The sequence below is a fragment of the Gymnogyps californianus genome, chromosome 1 (genome assembly GCF_018139145.2).
Source record: "Gymnogyps californianus isolate 813 chromosome 1, ASM1813914v2, whole genome shotgun sequence".
In the NCBI taxonomy this organism is placed as follows: domain Eukaryota; kingdom Metazoa; phylum Chordata; class Aves; order Accipitriformes; family Cathartidae; genus Gymnogyps; species Gymnogyps californianus.
The window spans coordinates 160,072,354-160,094,971 of record NC_059471.1 but is presented as its reverse complement, the minus strand read 5'-3'; the positions used below and the strand labels follow the sequence as shown (position 1 = coordinate 160,094,971).

The 22,618-nt window shown below is 51.8% G+C and overlaps 1 protein-coding gene across 2 annotated transcripts; it reads right to left on the bottom strand.

Moving 5' to 3' along the window:
- Positions 1-1,045: 1,045 nt before the first annotated feature.
- Positions 1,046-22,030, bottom strand: TOM1 (target of myb1 membrane trafficking protein). 2 transcript variants are annotated; one of them, XM_050911005.1, is made up of 15 exons: positions 21,946-22,030; positions 13,715-13,799; positions 11,927-12,005; positions 11,642-11,791; positions 11,395-11,529; positions 10,993-11,139; positions 9,853-9,969; positions 9,262-9,395; positions 8,540-8,573; positions 7,849-7,957; positions 6,688-6,808; positions 4,190-4,265; positions 1,938-1,997; positions 1,550-1,586; positions 1,046-1,445 (listed from the first exon to the last, which is right to left on the bottom strand). In XM_050911005.1, exons 1-15 carry the CDS (start codon positions 21,995-21,997, stop codon positions 1,297-1,299), a joined length of 1,485 nt encoding a protein of 494 aa, XP_050766962.1. In that variant the 5' UTR covers positions 21,998-22,030; the 3' UTR covers positions 1,046-1,296. The 2 variants fall into 2 exon arrangements, with proteins under 2 accessions (XP_050766962.1, XP_050766972.1); XM_050911015.1 differs by lacking the exon at positions 11,395-11,529.
- Positions 22,031-22,618: the final 588 nt, after the last annotated feature.

Genomic DNA, 22,618 nt, shown 5'->3' with positions numbered 1-22,618 from the left:
ACACATATCTTCAAGGGAGGCTCAAGACTTTGCTCCTTTAATGTGCAATAAAAAAAAGGCAACTCTCCCACACTTAACAAGAAATCCCACGAGCAGGAGCCCCAGGCTTGGCACCCTCCTCCCTGGCTGCCTTTTACAATTGGGCAGCATGCGCAGTTTGCTCAGAAGGGTTTTTCTCCCCATGTGCAAAGGAGCTCCTGGCTGCTGCAGGGCTGCTTTGCTGGCATGAGATGACTGATGTCTCGCTTCACCTCTGTGCTCACCAGCTGAACAAGCTACCCCAGCAACATCATGTTCTCGCTGGTATAACGATGTCGATGTAATGGCCTCCTGCTTTAGGGAACACGGCTCTTCGGCCCCAGCACACACAGCTACCCTGAGGGAGTCTATAGCGTTGGCCTGATCAGAGGCTCAGAGAGACTCCCCACACTGCGGCACGATGTGGTGGAAGGCATCAGTGGAAGTGAGACAGGGAGGTGGGATTGCATCGGGGAAAGAAGGGAGAAAAGTATAATAATGGGAGAATTAAATTAACTGCAAAGAGTTTGCTGAAGGCACATCCTACCCCATAGCAGACAGCCCCTTCAGCCTGGGGTACCGCTCGCAGCTGAAGCCCTGTGTGCAGCCAAGGGCTTTGGTAACTGGCTGTCATGCAACGGAAACATTTGGGCTGTGGGTAGGATTCTGGATAAACTGATGGGGAGGGGGAGGAACGGAAGAGGAAGAGAAGGGGTTGTGAGTGGGAAGGTGTTGCATGCCACAAGCACTTGTGCGAGAGAGACTAGAGCAACAGGGCCCCTCTACCATTAGTGTTCCTCCTCTGCCACCCGTAACGCTTCGCATCCCCATGCTTTCCAGTCTAACACTGGCAAGCAGAGGGCTGAAGATCCATTCTAGGGATGGGGCGAGGAAAGAGGCAGGCAGGAATGATTTCAGCAGCAAACTGCAGCCTCTCCTGTTTCTTGGGCAAGATCTCTAACTACCTCACTGGAGAGGAGGATGGGGAGCTTCTTCCGCTTTGCCCACACTGTACCACAAAAAAAAAAAAAGCCCACTGAACTCCCACATTCTCTAGCAGCTTTGAAAACCCCCTTCACAAGTCTATTGTGTGACATCCCTAAACACAACAAAGATTATCTGAAATCTGAAAGCAGCTTAAAAATAAGAACAACTCAAAGGGAAAACAGGAAGAGAGTGGAGGAAGGGGACAGAGTCCTTCCCCTGCTGGCCCCTGGCTGGAGGCAAGCAAAACAGCACACACAGCCTCTTGCTCGACAGCATGCCAGTCCATAGCATTCACAAGGCAAACATAGCATCATCTTCCTTTGCTTGCTTCCGATGATGGCTGGCAGCAGGAGGGGAGACGGACGTCCCTGCTGAGGAGCTGGACAAAGTGGGTAGCCGGTCTGCAACTTTTGCTCGCTCTTCCAGAAACTTGTCAAACTCTGGGGCAAGAGAAGAGCAGAGCATTAGCAAGGAGGGAGGTTTGTGTAAGAGCCAAAGTGCTGCCAGGAACAGCTGGAGAAAGGGGTTGGCTGGCAAGTCTTACCTTCGCTGGTGACACCTTTTGCATCCTCTGACTCTCCCTAGGGAAGGAGGAGAAGGGCATAGTTAGAAGCAAGGTAGACAAAGGCACCTCCACAGATGTGATTCTTTGTCTGCACGGAGAGAGACAGGATAGGGCTCCCCCCACTTCTGCAGTACAGACATGTTAGAGTGGCCCTGAGCCTCAGTTCATTAGCTATGCCTCCCAGAAGGCTAATTATACTGGTGTGGTATCTCAAACCCTGCGTCCTTGGCTTTTCCTCCCCTGCTCCCTCCGAGCAGCCTGTGCCACACATTCAGCAGTGCCAGCGCTGTTGTACACTGCCTAAAATCCAGCCCCGCAGGCAACTCTGGCAGGACTGCTGGCTCCAGGAAAGCAGCCCCTCACTTACCACATCAGTGGAGAGCCACTTTTCTATGTCTTCCATGAAATTGGCTTGGGGAACCGGCACCTGGAACGGAAGGAAAGAGAGGGATGAGGCCAAGAAAAGAGAAGATGTTCCAGGAAGCCCACTCTGCAAAAGGAAAGCCCAGCCCAAAAGCTAACCCTCTCACCCCACCATTCAGTCAGCTCAGGCCCTTCCAAATCCAGTCAGTGCCACTGCAAAGCTCTCCCAGCTACCATTGCCACCACTCACCTGCTTACTCTGCCCCATCCACAGCCAGACATGCATAGTTTCCAGCATACGTGCCATTAAAAGCATCTGGGGTTTGGTGGTTGGCTTTGGGGTATTAGGACTGGACCAGGCTTTCCATTTTGGTGAGGACTCACTAGGTGGAAATTGGCTGCTTGTGTTAGGCAGCCAGAGAACAAGAGACGTGCTTTTCTCTCCTCCTACAAACCAGTGATGGTCTGATGTCAAAGTCTGCGATGCTGAAGATATCAGATATGCCAGGTTTGGCACCACATTAAGAAGGAAAGACACCTGCCAAGAAGTGATTACCTGGTAGGATCATGGAGCACAGGAGGATCTGACATCTCACCAAACTACAGAAACAGACCCATCAAAGAGAAAGTCCTCTACAATTAAAGTAAATTTTACTTCCAGTAGGGATGAGGCTAGCTCAGAAGACTTCATGTCCCTGGCCAATTTAAGCAGCAAAGAGACACCTTCCTAGTGGACAGGGATAACCTTGAAGGAAACCAAGCCTGATTCAAAACCCCAGATCCTTTTCTCCAGTCACGAGCTCCTGAACAAAGCTGAGCAAGGAGCAGCCCTTGCTGGAGGCTCCACAAGCAGAAGGGCGAGAGAGTACTTGTGGGAACTTATTTATTAGTCTCCTAATATGTATAGCTCCCTTGCTCTCAGGAAAAAGCAAGACCAAGAAAAAGAGCAACCCCTTCTTACCAAGGACAGGCAGATTTCCCCAAACCAGAGAGCAAGTGCAGATAGTTACCACAGCTGGCAGATGGATGAATGGGGATGGAAGAGGATGTGTGAGATTAGGCAAGTTTCAAAGTGAACTGGCTTTGTCTACCCAGAGAGGAACTCTTTGGGTAGAATTGCATTCAAGCCAACTGGACAGCATGTGGGGAAACTTCCTAGAGCAGACATCAGTCTGGGCAGTGCCCATTTCAGGAAGACAGGCTAACAAGCTTCAGACCTGGGAGTGTGTCACAGCCTCAGTGTGCCTGAGGGGATGTAATTGCAGGAATTCCTGCTGCCAAAAGACCAAATTCAACAGCCTGAAGGCTCAAACACTTTAGCCAGAGGAGGAGGCCTTGAACAGGGTAAAAGCCGAAATGTGTTTTCCTCCAAATGGGGCAGCTCATGCTGAGCAGGAGAGGCTGCAGGTGGAATGAATGGCGGCAGCCTTCCTCATGATGCCACCAGCTAGTGCCTCTGCCCCAGACACCCACCCCAAAACAGGCCACCCTCTAGCTCATAGAGTGCTACATGCTCTCTTGGCCTCAGAGCTCCTCGGATTTCTTCCTACAGACATGTTTACTTGAGGAAGGACTGACACTCTGCCTGCCTCCTTCCCAACCCTGGTCTCCACTACTGGCCCCAGACCAGGGTTGCTCCATTTCAATTTGCAGTCTCTGCTGATGTCTGCTGTGCATCCTCACGTTCCAGTGCCACCTCTAGTTCAGCAGCCCCAGCCTCCTTCCTCCCTGCTGGTGCTCCACAATCTCACCATTCCTTGCCGCATCATCCACTTAGTCAGTTGGGCTCCATCACTGGAGGCACCAGACTCCCCCTGGTCGAGAGAAAGTCTGCACTGAAAGCTGCTATTGCAGAGGGTGAGGGAGAGGGGAGGCAGTGGGTTTAGGGTGGGGGAAAGAACACACTAGTACTGGTGGCCTACTTCTCTGGTTGCAGAGAGAAGGCAACTGGACTTGGAAACCTGCTAAAGAGGAATAAAACATACATTTCTAGGTGGAAGTTTCCCTGCAGATATAAGGAGGCCATCCTGTTACTGACTGAGTCAACCCCAGATTTTCCATAGTTCTCCACCTCTGGGGTTTAAAGAATGAGGTATATAGCCCAGGTAGGAAATGCAGGTTGGTGGAGACTGGAAGTTATCATCAGTCATGTTAAATACTTGATTTTTTCCAAACAGACAGCACATTTATTGCATTGGTGAGCAAGGAGGATACTCTTATTCCTGGTGATGCACTAAAAGCTCTGTGGCCACTTACCGTTCCTGTGTTCTGCTGCCGGGCATCCAGGGCACCAGCGAGTCCTTTGGAGGCTTGGGAATCCTCGTACTTTACCCTGAAAGCATGAAGTTAGATAACACACAGGCTGATGAGATGCCTGAGAGTGAAGAGCAGGAACTCCTAAACATATATTCAGTGCTTCTGACTGCACAACTTTTTATCTCTCGTCATTCTGCTCCCAAAAGCTTCTAGAAAGGTGTGCAAAACCCCTACTAAAGGTGTAGCCCACCACAAAACAGACTAATCTCCTCACTGCAGCATCACTGTGGGATACCACAGGACAGCCCTGGCACATGGCAGGAGGATGACAAGCCATAATATGAAAACAACTATCCAACAGACCAATACGCAGACTTGCAGAGCTAGGTGCATCAACCATGACACTCATCTTCTCTGGGGCTGACTACAGAAGAGAGATAACTAATACAGACTGACCAGAAGATTACAGCTACTTTAGAAAGGATTCGAGCAACATGCCCCTGCATACTCACCTACCTTCACAGACACAAACACTGCTCAAAAACATCTCTTTAACCGATACCACTCAAGAACTGATGGTGGCAGAGACTCACTGGTCTATGCTACATATGAGGTGAGACTGGATGATCAGAAGAGCCTAGTATTGCTTCAAGGTCTCCAAATGCTCCATTACAGCAACCTCTTTCCACACACAGACACGTCTCACCCATAATCTCCCTCATCCCATTTCTGTGTCCCCTCTAGGCTGCTACCACACATGCTAGTGCCACACGTCACCATTTGATCCATGCAGAGTGGGGAAAACAGTCCATCCATGCTGGGAGAATGAAGCCTCTCCCAGAAATTCTCTGCAAGTCTCCTCTTCAGCTGCTCCCAGGCCCCTTTTCGCAGATCCAGCAGACCATCAAGTGGAGCTGTTTTTGTTGGGGGCCAGGGGCTTGGGCCACTGGCGCTCAAACTTCTCGAAGAAGTGCTCATCAGTGAAGGGGCCACTGTGGACAATGGCATCAAGGATGAAGTACAACGCTGCTATCATGCCACTGATGAGGAAGAACGGCAGAAAAGGCTTGAGGTGTTTCAAGCACTGCTTCGCTGAGACACACATGAAGCATGGGGAGGTCAGGAACAAACCCCAGTGGACCTGCCTGTGTCTCCTGCCAGCACGTCCCGTCTGGGAGCAGCAGGGCAATGGGTCTGTTCAGACGGAGGGAGACACTGAGAGCAGAGGCTGGTGAGTGAAATGTGAAGCCTGAGACAGTGAGAGTAGAGGCTACTTGGCAGGAGTGCAAGTGCAGGCAGATGGAGGGCAGTGAGGAATAAATAGAAGATGTCTCGTTACTTGTGCAGAGATCACAAGCCTCAGCCTGTTAAGCATTGCGCCACAGCGGAGAGGATACGATTCCATCCCTGCCCAGATCTCCCCCAGCCTCCAGCACTGAGCACATACCAGTGGCTCAGATTTCAGCACCACTGTTTTTGTCCTGGACTGCATCTGTCCTCAGGCAGCACACCCCACAGTAAAAGTGGTGGGGAAACCCATGGGCAAAACACATGAAGTTGTGTGTAGGCCATGGGTTTCCCTACCACTTTTACCAGAAGCAGTCTGAGGCAGAGGAATGAAAGGAGACATCCTTAAGAGACCTTAACTTGCTACTGCCCAGCTGAAGAACAAGGCACTCCAGTGGATGGAGGTCAGGAGCACAGGTCTTTGAGGGCTGGCGGCAGCCATGTGCCTGTGGGCTCTACTGCTTGGTAACCAATGGAGAGCAGTGGATGACTCTGACTGGCAAAACAGCGTGAGATCAGCCACAGTCTCTCAAGCCAAAGGGGCCTGGTCAGCACAGCTCTTGCGGGCTCCTCCCAGAACAAGGATTCAGGAATTCACTCTTTGCAGTAGAGAAGAGACCTCTTCAGTTCAGCGAGTACTATGGAGGCCCAACAATTAGTGCTTTACACCAGGAGGTCTCAAACACACTATGGAGGAAGAAACATCAGTCCCACTTACCAACAGGGAAGCTGAGGCACAGAGCAGTGCCCTGCCTTGCAAGCCACAACTGACTGCATACTACCTGCACTCCAGTTCAATACTCTGTCCATTAGGCTGCATCGATATTCAGCAATTCCCAAATTCAACATCACCCCAGCCAGGGCACATGAGTTCAGAGACAGACAAGAAAACTCTGTCAGTCCCACTCCACACCTTCATCTCCAGAAACTGAGTCTCCCCAGCACATGCAGCACTGCAGTCCCCACACGCAGAGACCACTTCCTTCTCCCCATGCCCAGGAGGACACTATGAAGGGGAGACGACGGCAGCAGGAAGAAGGACTGGGAACACAGAGGTCATCCTAAAAACACTGTGCATCACAAGAGTGCATTTCTATTGCATCCTACTGTCTCCCAGGAACTGCTGCTGGCTGGGGTCACAGCCTCAGTTGCCCTGAGCCCTCCCCCTTTGCAAGAAGGCAGGACAGGACAGAGTGGGCTGCTACACTCACTCTCGGCGCTGCTCAGCCAGCGAGCTGCCACGGGTCAGGGCAAACATGTCAAACTCTTCTTCCAGCTTGCCAGAGGTGTCGAGGGAGTGCAGCCCCGCGCTTACGCTGCTCGAGCCCAGGTCTGTGAGAGAGAGAGCAGGGTGAGCAGGCAGCACAGCGCAGTAAACAGAGGGCCGTGGGCTTGGAGGGTGCTAGGTGGAAAGCTAGCATCAGAACAGGGTAAACTGCTCTAGGCCCACTCCTCTATCCTGCCCCTCAGCTGCAGCACAGTCTATGCGTGTGTGCAGTGGTGTGGGTGAAGTAACAGAAGTGGTTTCTTCGCCTGCTCAGCAGATATTTTTAGCTCAGTCTCAGGCAGCAGCATCAGCATCAATTTACTGCACTGATGCTGAAGGCTAGATGTTCCTGACCATTTAAGACAACTCAGAGGGAATTACTCCATAACCTGTGGAAGAGGATAACCTGTGCTTCTGGGCAAGCACCTCTGAGACAGATGAGTGGATTTTCATGACTCAGGCATCATCTGAAAAACACTGACTTGAAAAATATCTCAACTGGCTTGTCTGTAAAAACAGTCTTGCCAGTTTTCTGTAGCTGCATCCAAGCTGTTCTGCATGTGCTCACAGCTAGCGAGAGCTTCAGGCAGTGCTGTGTAGGCTGTTGGTATGTCTTGAAGAACCCTCAGGACCTCTCAGGCTTTCTGAGTAAACAACCTGTCAAATCCTGGGTCCTGAGCCCAAGATGCTCGTGGCTGCCTTTGCAGGACAGCTCAGCTGCTTTTCTTGTCCCAGACCTCAGTGGTCAGCCTGACACCACACAGCAAGAGAAGCAACTGCACTGCTGCTAGGCATTGCAGAGGAAGCAACTTTCTCCCCTACCCTGCTGGGAGGCCCAGTCCTTAGCTACAGCCTAATGCTGAGGTCCTTCTTAAGTCATGTTCGCCTCCTGCACAACGTGAGGTGTAGATGCTGAGACATATGCTTGTGTGCCTTGGCGCATATACAAGTTTCTTCATGAGTTTATTAGTTGACAATACATCCTATTTGTCTAGGTTACTTTATGAATGTGACTAAATAATTTTGGGAGGTGATTCAAGGGCATGAAAGGATTCCCAGAGCAGCACAGGAGAAGGACTGAGGGGAAAACTGCATGGCAACATACTCATTCCAGCCAGCTGAGAGGAGAGGTTGTTGGTGACTTCAGGCTGTCTCACTGCAGAAGGAGTACTGGGTCCCAGGTCAATCAAACTGTTCTCTGCCTCATTTGGTGCCTTTGGAGGAAAAAAAAGGAAGATGGTGAAGAGTTTCTGAAGCCCGGACACCCTGATTCTTCAGTCCTAGCTCATTAACACTGGGGAGGGAAGTCCTTCTGTACCCATCGAAAGATATCAGTTGTGAAGCTTCTCCTTGTGAGAAGGGGGACAGTGATCAGAGAACTGGCTGGGAATAGTGTCTCAGGGCAGAATACACCTTGGTAGCCAGCCTCCCAGCTCTGCTGGATGTCAGTAAGTAGGGCAGGTGCTGGTTCAGAGGACAGGGCAGTGCTCAGAGGACAAAGGGAGGCTCATATGGGAATTGGTCCTCTAAATGTTCATTACCGGAAAACCATAACTGCTGCTGGTCTACTCTTGCTCTTTGCGTGAGTGGAAGGCTCCCACTGGCAGGGAGGGAGAGGCTAGCAGTGGGAACTGGAGTGTCCTGCACACCAGCATGGCCTGGTGCAGCTGGGCTGGGAGAGCAAAGCCTACAGCTTGTAAGTGGGGCAGACTGAACCTCTCTCCAATTCAGCAGGACACTGCCGGACCTGCAGGATGCAAACTGAGCTGCACAGAGGGGCAATAGCTCTGAGTTACCTTAACAGGCTGTCCCGTCCGAAGACGCTCGAACCTGCAAGAAAGATGACAGGATGCATTTCAGTAGTGTGTGCCCAAAAAATTTCAGTAGCGTCACCCACAGCCCAAGAGGTTTCTTATAAGGCTTGGCACAGTCTGCCCTTTCCTACATACTAGGAAAGGGGGACCATGGCTCAGGGCCCAATTCCCCCTCAAGACCAAAGACACCACAACAAGGCCCACAGAACTGATGTCTCCTGAGAGGTGGTGTGAGGAAACTTCTTGTGATCCTCCAGAGCTACTTCTAACCCAAATGGTTCAAACCCAGCTTTCTGTACAGACACAGGGACTAAATTCTCCAGACTTCATCCTAGCTTAAGAGATGGGTTTGATGAAATGGAAGAAAAAAAAAAGGGGTGCTGACCCCACCTGGGCAAGTCCTTTCTATCCCCATCTGCCTCAGAGCTAGAAAACCAGCTCTTTCCATGCAGTTCCCTCCTTCTTCTTCTTCTGGGTTATGCCACAGGGACATCTTTATATTCCATCAGTACACAGCAGTTTTGAAGGGACAGGAATAAATCAGCAAGAACTGAGAACTGGCTTTGTTTTCAAAGATGGATGATACAGGCTGATACTTCTTGAGCATTACACTCATGGGCAGATCAAAAGGGTGGGACAGAAGGCCTTCAAGGGGCAGTAAACTCTTGTGGAAGAGCAGGGCGGAGAAGGGAGGAGAGAGGTACCTCTCATGGCGCAGAAACACATTGTTGAGGTTGTCATTGATGAGGAGCAGCTCCTCGGTGAGTTGCTCATGGAGGACACGGGGAATCAGCTCCAGCACACGCTGCTGCATTGCTCTGCATGTCCGATTCAGCTCCTACTCACAGCAATGGGAAGTTACCACAAAGGTCAGGCTAAGGCTGAGCACTCACAGATTTGGAAGTCTGACTGGGACAGACAGACCCCAGAGGCTACTGGGGTCTTTCAGCAAGGGTTGATGGGCCACAGATATTGGTGTGAGAGGTAAACTGAGTCTGAGCTTTACAGACAATAATTTTATGCCTCTTGTGTAACACATCACCCAGAAAGAAAGACCCTCAGGGACTACAAGTCCCCATGTGAGATGATTCCAGCCTCAATAGTGCAACTTCCCTTGGCTGTTGAAACTCCACCTTCCCTGTGCCTCCCTTATCCCATCACTCCCTGATAGGCCCCACACTAAACTGTCCAGTACAATTGCTCCCCACACCTCGCATGCGTCATGCATCAGTCCATCAAGTCATTGCTAAATCGAGCTGTGTGTGCCAGCCCTCCGCCCCGCCAGTGTTCCTTACTTGCAGCAGCTCCAGGTCGGAAGGCTCGGCCTGGGTCGGCACCAGCTCCGTCAACATCTCCGACATGACCTTCATGTTCCCATTCACCACTTCCAGCTCACTGCGCAGCTTCCCGATCTGCAAAAGGGAGGGGAAGTGACAGCTCCACCTGGGAAGACTGGGGAGACAGCTGAGGTAGCTCTGAATGGCAGTGCATTGCGTGTGTGTGCGTTCACAGAGCCAAAGGGAACAGCCACTGAGGAGCTCATTTGTCACTGCTCAGTTCGGCTCTCGGGAGCTCCCAGCAGAAGGAAGCTCTATTACTTACCATCAAGTTCATTTGCTGGTAACAGATGCCAGGCCCTCACCTGAGATCTTTGGCCACTAGCCTAGCCTTGATTTTTAATAGCCAGCACAGGCTGCTGTTATGATTCAAATCTCTCCCCAGCTAGCAGCTCCTGTGTGGCAGCCACTCAAATTGTTTCATTTCCAAAGCAGTTTAAGAGAGGGAAAAAAATGAATTCCCATTCAAAAGGCGAGCCTGGGCTAAGTGTGCAGTTGAAGCTTTATCCCTCTGGTTTCATAAGCTGCTAACGAGCCTCCTGAGAACAGTTTCTAGCCTCTGTTCTGCAAGGGGATGCAACCTACCGACAGCTGGAGGATTGGTGCTGAACATGGTGTCAGATGAAGTAAGGGTGAGGAAGGAGAAAGGATGGGGAAACAAGTGAGAAAGACCTGGCCTTTGGAAACCACATAGCCAGACAGGGTTGATTCATATAAAGTCACCAGCAAGGCAAGATAAACAAAGATGATAAGGAGGCATCTACTGAGCAAGCTTTTGCTGTACTGCGCTACAAAGACCTCACTCAAAACCTCTGTGTCTCAGTTCCCCACTTCCCTATAGCCAGGACATCTTCCCTCTATCTGCAAGCAGCCCTGCCTTAGGAAAACACAACCACTCTGTGTTTGTGGTATCCCAGCTCATCACTGTGACCACAACGGAGCTCTGGGGAGTTTTCGAGGGACTATGCTTTGGAGGAACGGCTCCTTGAGGACAGAGGCTGGGGAAGGACCAGGACAGCAGTCCTAGAACAGTGTTTGTGAAACTGCCCCCAAACGCAGGGAGAGTCAGCAGCACCACGGGGCTCGCGTCCAACTCACCTGCTCTGGTGTGGGTGTGATGGGCGCGTCGCTGGATGTGCGTCTCCCGGTGGGCAGGGTGACAGGGTGGAGGATGGACTCTATCTGCTGAGGGGAGCTGACCGCAGGTGAATTCTGTCCGGATTGGGAGTCGGAGCTATACACAGTCTACAGACAGAGGTGAGAAAAGTGACAGAGAGAAGGAGATGTTAGACACTCACAGCTGACAGGGCAGTACAATTAGGAGAGAAATGTTGATGGCAACTCCCCATCTGCTTTCAATAGCTCTTCTGGCAAAGAGGCTGTCCTGGAGCTTCTCACTCCCCAAAAGCCCTCTAAATGCAAGCTAGAGTTCCTGAAGTCTCCTCGTAGCTGCAGAATGACAGCTGCCCAACACCCTTCTACTCAGCAATGCTCCCATACCCTCTGTGGTGTGTGGATGGGTGACAGCATGTCCAGATCAGTCATGGGGAACTCCAGGCCCTTCCGTCTCAGGTCTTCATAGACAGCGACGACACCAGTCAAGTCCGGTGAGCTGCGGAAGGCGTCCGCCCAGGACTGGGGAGAAGGAGACAGTACAGCCCATCATCATTTACAGTAGTCTTCTGTACAAACACCTAAAGACAAACACTCTCTGAACTGGCGCAGATGCTCACGCTTATTGGCTCACCTGGATGAGGGTCAGCACCTTGTCATGCACTATGGCAGGTGGATTGTTCTTCGGCAGGATCGTTCTCACCAGGACACCTTCTACAAAGTCCTGACTGGACACAAGGACATGGAAGCGATGGCCGCAGTTTTTGACGCACGTCTCCAGGACCTTCAAAGGCAATGAAGCATTAGCTATAGCTTTCTCTGCCTTTGCCTTATTGGCTTTAGGTACCCGTGTCTTTTCAGAGGGACTAAGCTTTACAGCAGGATATCACAGAGCTGAGAAAGAGCCCTGACCACTCACCGTCAAAGCCAGCATAACTTCATGGAAGTTCTTATTCCCTACAATTCTCTTCTTAATGGCTCGGAAGGCATCTTTGGGCCTGCAGGAGAAATCAGATGAAGAAAGATCATCAGAAGATTGAGACCCACCTACAGAGAGGCAAAGCAAAACAGCTACTGGCTCTGGATGCCTCATACTCAGCAGGTGACCTTCCCCACCATGTTTTCAGGGAGGCTTGAAGCAATGACTGGTAAAGCAGCTTCTTCCTGTGGTTCTGCAAAAGGAGCGGGCCCCTGCTCATGAATGCTGTTACTGAAATTGGAGGCCTCTGTGCTGATGTCTGCAACAACTCAAGGTGTACAGGACACAACAGAGAGCAGGCTAAAAGCAATGCTAGAAATGCACTTCTTGGGGGTAGAGCAAAATCCCATGGCAGAGAGGCTGAAGAGGAGGAGATCACAAAAAAGCTTGGCATGGGTTAGAAACAGGAAGGAGAGAGCAAGCTGTAGCAAATCTTGTGTAGCAGCCCTAGCTCAGAGAGAGGCTGTTTAACAACATTTCCCTGGAGGAAAGAGGCTAAAAAGCAGCAGGGGAGATATAGTGGAAAAATCTTGCCTATATTGCCGGTGGGCAAGAGAGCAGCAGCATAGCAGGGTCTCCTTAACCATTCTCAGAGGGGGGAAGCACTGCAGTCTCAGCGCACTGTGGTCTTGTGAGAGGGCACAAATGAACCAACATGCTCTGGCAGAGCACAGGAAGAGAGGCTGGGCTGGAAGAGCAGCAGTGCTGGAGGAGAAGAGTAGGGTGGAGACACTGAGGCAATGAGGAGGGCAGAAGTGTATTGGCCTGTGGGGCAGCATGGCTGCAACGGATGGGCATTAGCAGGGCAATGGGAGAGCCTGCCATGCCGAGAGTACAGTTATCAGGTGCCCAGAACTGAAACACCAAGTGGCCACAGCTCGGGAGTGAGAACTGTGGGCAGAGACAGGTGTATTTGCACCGTGGGGATAGCATGGAAAAGAAGTGGTGACAGATCTGTGAGTAGAGATGTTTGACTGTTTTCATACAACTGTGAAGCTGCAAACTGGGCTTGCTAATCCTCTGTCAGCATCCCTGTGGGGTAGGACAGCAGGAGTGAAATTTACATTTTTTATTCCATGTAGCACCTTCTTTTTTACATGCTGCTCTTGACATCTCCACTGTGAGAAGGAGGAGTCCCCCTTGAATTCACTGGCAAATCCCCAGGTTCAGAGTTAACAAGTCTGGCAGATTTCTGAACATCTCCCCGCAGGGAGAGGGAGACAAGGGCTCCCCCACCCACTTTGCGCATGTCTCAGTGACCGTACATGAAAATACCTGAGAAGCGAACCCCAGCAGGACTTGCACAGTCAGAGGACTGAATAGCAGCCTGAGATTTTCCTCTCTCCTCAGTCACCAGCCTGCAGATTTTTACATTCCCAGAGGAGAGAAAGGAGGGGTATGAAGAAGGAATAAACCAAAGTGGAAGAATTGCAAATATGCCTTTGGGAGATGGGAGGCAGCCTGACTTGAATTGAGGTTTCTCTGGGGACCCTGAAGGCCCGTTTGAATGGCTCCCAGCGCTCACGCAGATTACAGGGAAGCATCTAACAGATGCTCTGACAGCTTTGCTGTGTCTCTAGGTCTCCTACAGAGTCTTGTCTAAGGGACTGTTGGGAAGCCTAGCTTATTACCTCCACCAGTGCATGCTACCACTGCAGTCTAGGGATGTAGTGTTACAGGGTGTGCTGGGACCTGCCGCTGGATGTGTACCCTTGCCAGCTCCCTTACCCTTCTTCAGTCTCGTTAATGATGTCGCAGATCTCCATGTTGAGAGCCCAATCCTCGCTCCGCAGGGACCCATCGGTAGCTCTCTCTGGAAAACAAAAACCAAGACATGGCAAGGCTAAGAGCGGCCCTGGCACTCTCATGGGCTGCTGTTCAGCTGTCAGGACAGCCCAGAGGCCAGCCACCTTCTCTCTGGCTTCCACCACAACACACAAGGAGGCGAATCCCGCTGCAAAGTCCAGGCCACCAAGTGCTCCCCGCTAGGTGTCACCATGGCAAAGCACATGGCTGGCTGGCGCTGGGACGGGTTGTTGCTCAACTTTGCCCACGCCACCCATGCTACCAACGCACAAACACACCCTGTGTGATCTCTGGTGTCCTGCACACGAAGGGAAAGGGCTCAGCGTGACTTCAGCTCCACAGCTGGAGAAAAGGGGGCTTGCTTTGTTGCTGCAGGGCCAGAAACCATGAGTTTGGTCTGCTTACACTGACACGGATCTAATGTCAATGGCACCACTCTTGGTTTGCACCAAATTAAGGAGACAAAAGAATCAACCCCCTTCTTTTTACATGGGTCCTACAAAAACAAACAAGCAAACATAAACAGCCAAAGCAGGGCTCTCTCTTGTTTAACATTTACACCTCTCCCCTGAACTTCTGGCCTCTGGGGAGTACGGACAGAAGTGGACTGCAGGCTGAAGTCGAAGCAATATTGTTTCAGCTTTGATTGTGTCCCCTTTAATTAGGAATTCCTCAGTCAGCCTTGATGTTATTCAAGGCAGAGATTTGGGAAATGAGCAGCTATTACTGAGAGCACCAGTGTCTCCACCCTATAATCAGCCATGTCTTGGTCCTAGCCGCGCCAACTGACTGATGCCTTCAGGGACACCACCAGCGGCTAGGGGAAAGAGAAGCGCCAGTGGGGCAGGCAGGACCCAGGCACTCTCCAGACCACAGGGAAAGACAGAGACGCAGCAGATGGCAAGCAGAGGACAAGAATCATCCTTCCCAGCTCTCCCATCCTATAAAACACCTGACTTAGCACTGGGGCAAGAGAATTAAAACTAGCCAGACCGGTTTAGCACCTACCAGGTGCTCTTCAGGAGACCTCAGACCCAACAAGGTACTTAGAGAAGTGACTGCATTTTCAAAATTGCTGTCCTTGCAAATTCTGGAGCTGGCCCTTGCTGCTGTGGGTCCTCTACCCCTTTGGAGAGGCCCTTCCTCTGCAGAGCTGCCTTTTTCTGCTTTTGACCCAGCAGCTAATGATCCCTCTGTGGGAATGAAATGAAATGAAATGCCTGTTCACACAGTAATGGGATAGGGCCATAACACAGGAAAAAGAAGATTTTTTAACTCCTGCCTGGGTAAGCACATCCATCATGTTTTGGGATGTCCCGTTTTTAAGGGTCAGGCAGAGAGCTATTCACGGCACTGTGCAATGCAGCCTCTTATACACGTGTCCCTCCCACAGATTTACACACCACAGCGTGAAGCTACCTATCCGTATCTTATCGCAAACCAGCCACCACCTTTTCTGTTGACTGCAGAATGTATTGATTACGCTGTGATTATGCTGATTACATTGTGGCCACAGCCAAATGGAAGAGGGCAAACAAGGGAAGGAGAGTGGCAGAACGTTCTTGATGCTCTTCCACCTTTCTGAAGGTCTGGCTACTACTGTAATATCCTGAAGGCCCCTTGATTCAGGTGACCTTTTGTCACTCTGAGTATTAATTTTATATATGAATCCTGGTCTCTTGCAGATCTAAGCTTCCTCAGTGAGGCACAGGAGGTAGCATTGCATTGGGTGATGTGGTGGAGAATATATCCAGGGCAGCGGGCTACAGGGGAGCATGTCTGGTGCTCCAAGGCATATACCAATGAATGGGTGAAGCTGTGGTAATACATGGGGAAAAATGTTTTCCATCAGGGCTCTTTTGGGATCAGGACTCAGTACAGTGGCAGAGCTCCAGGTTCCCTCCTGCTCTGGGACACCACACGGCCAGCCTTGCCGGCAGGCAGACTGCAACTCAGGTCGGTCTGATGGATTTGGCACACATGGTCACAAAGCCACCCTTCACTTGCACTCTCCTCTGGCATCCCCTGCTCATGACACACCCTGGTTGGAACCCCAGCCTAGCCAGAAGTTTCTTTGTACTGTTTGCTGCCTCTGGCAATGAAGCACACAAATCAATCACACAGTAGGGGTTGCTCTACTGAAAGGGAGTCCACATCCACTCTTCTCACCCCTGAAGAAATGCACTGCACATGGAAGGAAAAAAACTACAACTCAGGAACACGGCCGAGCCTGCTGGGAAGCTCTGAGCTACAGAAGAAACCAAGGATGAAACGAAAACTGCCTTTAACCATCAAGTCCTTGCTGTTCAAGTCTCCTCAGCCCTCCTTATCCTCATTTTCACTGTACACAAACATGAACTGAGTCTGCAAACGCCCTTCCCTCGCATCCCTATGTTTGGTGGTGTGCTGGTTTTGGCTGGGATAGAGTTAATTTTCTTCATAGTAGCTAGTAAGGGGCTATGCTTTGGATTTGTGCTGAAAACAGTGTTGATAATACAGAGGTGTTTTCGTTATCGCTGAGCAGTGCTTACACAGAGTCAAGGCCTTTTCTGCTTCTCACACCACCCCACCAGCGAGGAGGCTGGGGGCGCACAAGAAGTTGGGAGGGGACACAGGTGGGCCAGCTGACCCCAACTGACCAAAGGGATATTCCATACCATATGATGTCATGCTCAGCGTATAAAGCTGGCGGAAGAAGAAGGAAGGGGAGGACGTTCAGAGTGATGGCGTTTGTCTTCCCAAGTAACCGTTATGCGTCATGGAGCCCTGCTTTCCTGGAGATGGCTGAACACCTGCCTGCCGATGGGAAGTGGTGAATGAATTCCTTGTTTTGCTTTGCTTGCATGCGCGGCTTTTGCTCTACCTATTAAACTGTCTTTATCTCAACCCATGAGTTTTGTCACTTTTACTCTTCCGATTCTTTCCCCCATCCCAACATGGGGGGAGTGAGCGAGCAGCTGTGTGGTGCTTCGTTGCTGGCTGGGGTTAAATGACAACAAGTGGCACTCTGTAACCTGCTCCCCATCCCCCCCCCCCCCCCCCCCCCCCCCCCCCTTTTCCATCAAATGCACCAATCCTGCCAAGGTCGGGCAGCAGGTTTGCTTTTCAGACAGGAACGCAAACAAACCGTGCATGCTCCTTCACCTGGCTGGCCACTTATGGGAAAATGGGGCTTCCTCAGAAGTGACATGCAACACCCCACTGTTACCCCACAACGCTGCGGTCATCCTGCTACCATCACCCCCGTTCACATGCTGGTCAACGAAGAGCTGCAGGAAAGCAGCAAACCTGTCATAAATGCAACATAGGCTCAAAAAATACAAAGCTGGAAGAGCAGTATTAGGGCATATGGAAAACAGGAACGTGACCTTGAGGCATTTCCAAGGACAAAGCGCTTGAATTTACCCAGTACAGATTAAGGCCTGGCCTAGCTGGCCTTGGGAGAGCTGGAGCTAATGCCCTTTTAATCCTTCCTGCTTGTTTCCAAGCACTAAGGGACTGTCCAAGCCTAGTAAGATATTTTGGAGTCTCCTCTGAAATCATGAACTTTACCCTTTTACTAAAGCCTGCAGAAGGGAAGAAAACAAAGTCTATTCATTAGTCACATGAAGGATCAGGATGGCTGGCCCCGTTTCACGAGCCGTAATTAGCACATGAGCTGTCTGCCCCTCATGAAATCTGAGCCCGGGATGGCTGGGGACAGCGACAAGTCCCTAAAAACAGCAAGCACAGGAGGCAGGGAACGGCCGCCTGCCCAGCGCTCTGCCTTGCAGGGCTCATCAGGCAGCATCTACTTCTGCATGCTAACGAGCAGAGCCCGACCTGCCGCAGAGAATTCCCCCCGGCAGAGGTTATCGGCGAGTGTATGAATGCTGTCTCCCTGCAAGCCCGAAACCAACCGGCTGTTCAATGTACAGGAGGCCCTTCACCAGGCCGCTTCAAAGCCACATTGTTTTGGCAGCCAGTCCGGCTTCCCGGGTGTGACAGCATTGGGGTTTGTCTGATTCCAGCCTGCTGCCTCACAAATTGCTCGGATCGACGCAGAACTGCTAAGGACCGTGGTATGTGTTGAACCAGAGCATCGACTCTTTTCCTGCCTGGATGTGCTCCTGCTGACTGCAACTAGGTTGTAAAAATTATCTAGAATCATCAGATAAGAAAGAATTCTGAGCTTGGCATAACTGACACAACAGAGCTGTACATTGCTTCGTGCTATGAATAAATTTCACAGCTTTGCTTCTTTCAAGTTTATTGTCTCTGCCCTCGTGACAGGGGAGAGCACACTGTGGGGCTGGCGATCAGCTGCTCCTGCAGCAGCACACCAGCAGTACAGTCAATGGCACGGGGAAGTACAGGAGCTGGGGACAGAAGATACTGTGCAGGCTCCTGTCCCCTTTGCTCCCCGTCGCAGATCTGAAGCTCCCATAACCAGCCAGGCGCCGTTCAGAAACCCTTCGCCCGTGACGCTCTGCCATAGCTCGTCAGAGACTGTGTGCCCCTCCTCCAAGTCAAGCCCTTAACCAGCATTCCCTACAGTGCTCACTCTGGCTTTAAATTCCTCAGCAAAGCATCAAGCACCTTCTCACCCATTTCAACAGGTGTTTGAGGGCACCAGCATTTCGTTGCATGAGACAGCGTAGGTTCAGCAGAAAGCAACGCAACAGTCCTTTCTCCCAGTCTCCCTTCAATTCATAAAACCCCTGGCCCAAATCAGCATCCTGTACAAAGTCTCCTTGCTAAGCCTCATGCTTTTGCTTCCCTTGAGGAGACTTCAGCGCCAGCTCAGTCAGGACTCCACCATTTAGCTGCTCCTCTGAAGACGGAGGGGACAATGCGCTTTCTAGAGAGAACAGAGAGATGGCTCCAAACCTAATTCAAGGATGGTGATGGACACAGACTTGTGCTGACATAGTGCTGTGGGTATTTGGGTCTCTGAACTTCTCCTGCTCCTTTCCTGTGAATCAGCTCGAACCCTTAGGGATCAAACGACTCTTCAACTGCTGCCTTTGCCCCTTCTCCTCCAGACAGAGCGGGCACAGAAGACAAGGCAACGCCTTTTTGAGAAGCACTACCTTGCAGGGACCCATCTGGCTCTGACAGGAGAGTGTTACTGACAACAGCTGATAACTGCTGCCCACCAGCTCCCAAGGTCCCAACTCACAGAGGGGTACAGGGACACCCGCAAGGTGGGATCCAAATGGCTGGGGGGATTTTTCTGGCATATTGTGTTGTATCTGCCCCTCTTCCTCACCCATGAGCCTCTCTTACCAGCTCCCTCTTTACAGTCTCAACTTTTCCTGGTTCTCATGCTTAATCCAACCCGCTACCATAAAAAATCCTCTTCATCTCTGTGCTACACCGTTACTTCTCTCCCTTGCCTGCCCTCACTCACTGAAATAACCTGTCTCTGTCCCTTTCGGTATTGCTATAATTACTAGTTATTCCAGACTTCCAGAGTCAGGAGAGAGCATTGGTGGTTTCCTCTCCATTCTCTCACTCAGAGCACCTCCTTGAAATTATATTTTCCATTTTGAAGTTTCTCTTCGCTCCTAGATGGAGGTGCAGTGGATATCCCTTTTGAGGGGCGAATCCAAACTACGATGCTTCAGCACTCTCTGGAAATTTTCCCACTGGTCACAAGTATTGTGTTTAAAAAAAACCCCCACACAACAAAAACAAATACCAAAAAAACCAAACAAATAAGTCTGTATTCATCTTACTTGGGAAGAGACATCACAGTCCAAAAACAGGACAGAGGCAACTTTTGTGACTAAATCTCAGGACTGGGAGTAAGAAGCTAGAAAACCTACTCCTCTGCAACTGACTCATTCTGTGACAGATCACTGAGATTATCTGAGCATTGCTTTCCTTGTCAGCAAAATAAATGGGATTTACTAGATTAATGAAGGAATTTGAGAACGTCGCTGCAGTGTGCGACAGAGGATTTTTTTTTATTCCTTAGCCTTCATCTAAAGCTATTTTAGACTTTATAAGCTGTATCAGGCATACATGACTTTGCCCACGTAATTTACAAGGACACAGTATTAGCTTTCTGCAGACAGCCCAAAGCAGCAGCGCTATGCAGGTTTGGTGATCAGGCTCACGGGTTCAACATGCAGCTGCCACGGAGCTACCAAACAAGTTTGGGTAAGTCATGTTCGCGTCTCAAATTAAACAGGGAAGATACCATTTATCCATGTCCCCAGGATGTTGATAGGCAATGTTCAAAAGGAGAAAACATTTGTATTTTCAGCCACCAGCCCTTTCAAGTCCTCCACACTGAGTTCTTTTCTCATACACTGCAATTCCTCCACCCCTTTGGACTCCCATAACCCCAATCAACCCCAGTCATTAAGATCTCGCTACTGTCACACCTCTGGTATTAAGGACTCTAAACTCCTGTTTGACAACACTCTTGAAATACTTTTTTCCTCTTCTTTGCTGTTGGTTTGTTGCTTGAAAATCCCTTCTTTAATCAAAGCAAAGCCCAGAGGGAACCCACTTACAATTTGGTTACTATACTGATCAGAAAATCCAGAGGGCAAGAAGTGATCTGTGATATCTAAAGATAACTTCAGACTGCCTCTACCCAAACACAAAAACCTATCATCTGATGCACTCACTGAGAGTATTCATTCTGGAAAGGGCAGGAGACGGCTTCTCCTGGAAAGTGTGATGCAACAGGTGACATTCATCTGGGGAGACATCAAAGATCATCTGGAGGTTTTTGTTACAGAAAACCTTCCCTGGTGATCCTTCTCCCACCTTGCTGTAGCGTGTCTCACCTATCTTGCCCAACACTAGAGTGGCACGTTGCAGTACCGCCAACCTACATAATTCGGACAGTGCTTTGGGTAGCCTCTAAAATAAGCAGCACTTATAAAAGCATTACCTAAAGTAGCTGCTTGCTCCCTTCCCACCCCAGCCACAACAGCCTATTCATCCATGCAAGCACACCAAAACCTACTGAATCAGGGACCAGATGTTCACAGTGAAGAATAAAGGTCTGCACAAGTGACAAAAAGCAAGACTGAGCAAGTGCATAAATTTACCAACGGCCATTGCATGAGCTGGAGAGTTTAAATGGGCAACATCAACCTTCAAGCACAACTTGAAGGCACTTAGACAATACAACATGGGAAGAAAAGAATCTTTAAGTATTTTAAGAACTGCATCTCTGTTTTGAGATCAGTGTGTCTGTTGACGATCTTGTTCTTTCTAACTGTAGCATCTCTTTGCTCCACTTTCTCAGACTACGTCCTTCTCCTGTGTTCATCTAGTTGACCTGAGCACAGGGACTAAGAGAGACTGCGTGTCTGCGGGCCTGCAAGGTCACAGAGTGGACGCTACACTCCTGCCGTTGATTTCATTGCTGGCGCTGGTACTCAGCCCTGTGAGAAGGCCCGCGGCGCAGGGGAGGTGATCTCCACAGAGTCAGAGCATGGTCCTGCCAGGCCCTGCTTGTCCCAGACCTCTGTGCTGGGAAGTTCAGGGCGGGCAGCCAACCCCGGGGTGCCCAGAGTGCTCATCCTTCAGGTGGGGAACACCGATCCGACTAGGTGAGCTGTGACACCCCAGGGCCAGGCCAGCCTGACGCCCATGTCCTCCAGCAGCCTCCAGCTCACTGATGGCTGCCCCTGGCCGCCCTGTCACCTCAGGGAGAGCGCGGCCCCTTCCCACCCAGAATGCGATAGGCTGCTGCAGCTGGAGCCCAGCCAATCGGCAACTCCCGCTGTGCCCCCCGGTAAGACCCCGCCCCTCCCACAAAGCCCCCAGAGAGGTGCGGGCGGGAATGGCCCCGAGCCAATCAGCTCTACCGGGGGGCGTGGTTCGGACCACCGGCCTGCGGCCCCTTTAAGTGAGGAAACTTCGCCTCGCCACCTCAAGACCCCCTCGCGCCCGGATTGGCTGTTGGGGCCGCCGACGGAGCCGCCTCGGGCTGCGCGTCCGCTATTGGGCGGCAGCGCCCGTCAGTCAGAGCGGAACTCTCCTCTCATTGGACGACGTCCTCCCCGTCCCGCCGCGGAGGCGGGGGCCGCCGCTTCCCGGAGGAAGGGGTCTGGCGGGCGGACGGGCGAGCGCCCCCGGGGGCGCGGGGGAGGGTCAGCGAGCGGGCGGGGAGGGGCGCGGGGGCGCGCGGCCGCGGGGCTCACCGATGCGCTGCCCCACGGGGGAGCTGAAGGGGTTCCCCAGGAGAAAGTCCATCGCCGCCGCGCCGCGATCAGCTGACGCCGCCGCCGCCGCTCACGTGACCCGCGTGCCAGGCCGGGGCGGGCCCCCGCCTCGGCCCCGCTGTGACGCCAGCGGCCGCCGCCCGGGCGGGGTGCGCGGCCCGGCCCGGCCCCGCCGTGGGGTTAAGGCACGGAGCGACGCGGCCCCCGAGCACGGCCGGGGAGGGGCGGCAGCAGCCGAGGCGGGGGGGGGCGTTGTTGCCGGCCCGTAGCCCGGGCCCGCAGGAGCCGAGAGGCTCCCGCCACCGAGAGCCTCCACCGCTTCCTGCAGCCGCGCTGCGCTTCTGGGCTCCTGCAGAAAAAACCCCGACCTAGGCTTGCGCCCAAACCCAGGAGAGCCTGTGGCGACAGGTTTTTAGTTCTGCAGAACCCCGTGCTGGAGCGCAGCCGCAGAGGGGACGGGGGCCGGTCGGTAAGGCACCGCGCTCTGCAGCATGCTCCCGGCCGGAGCCATCGCCCCGCCCAAGCCCCGGCTGCAATCGGCCGACGCTCAGACCCTGGCAACGGGGACGTGTTAATAACCGGGGCGAATCGCGATCGAGCACCGCCACGCCTGACATCCCGTCTTTTGGGTGATGTTTTGGATGACCCGCGC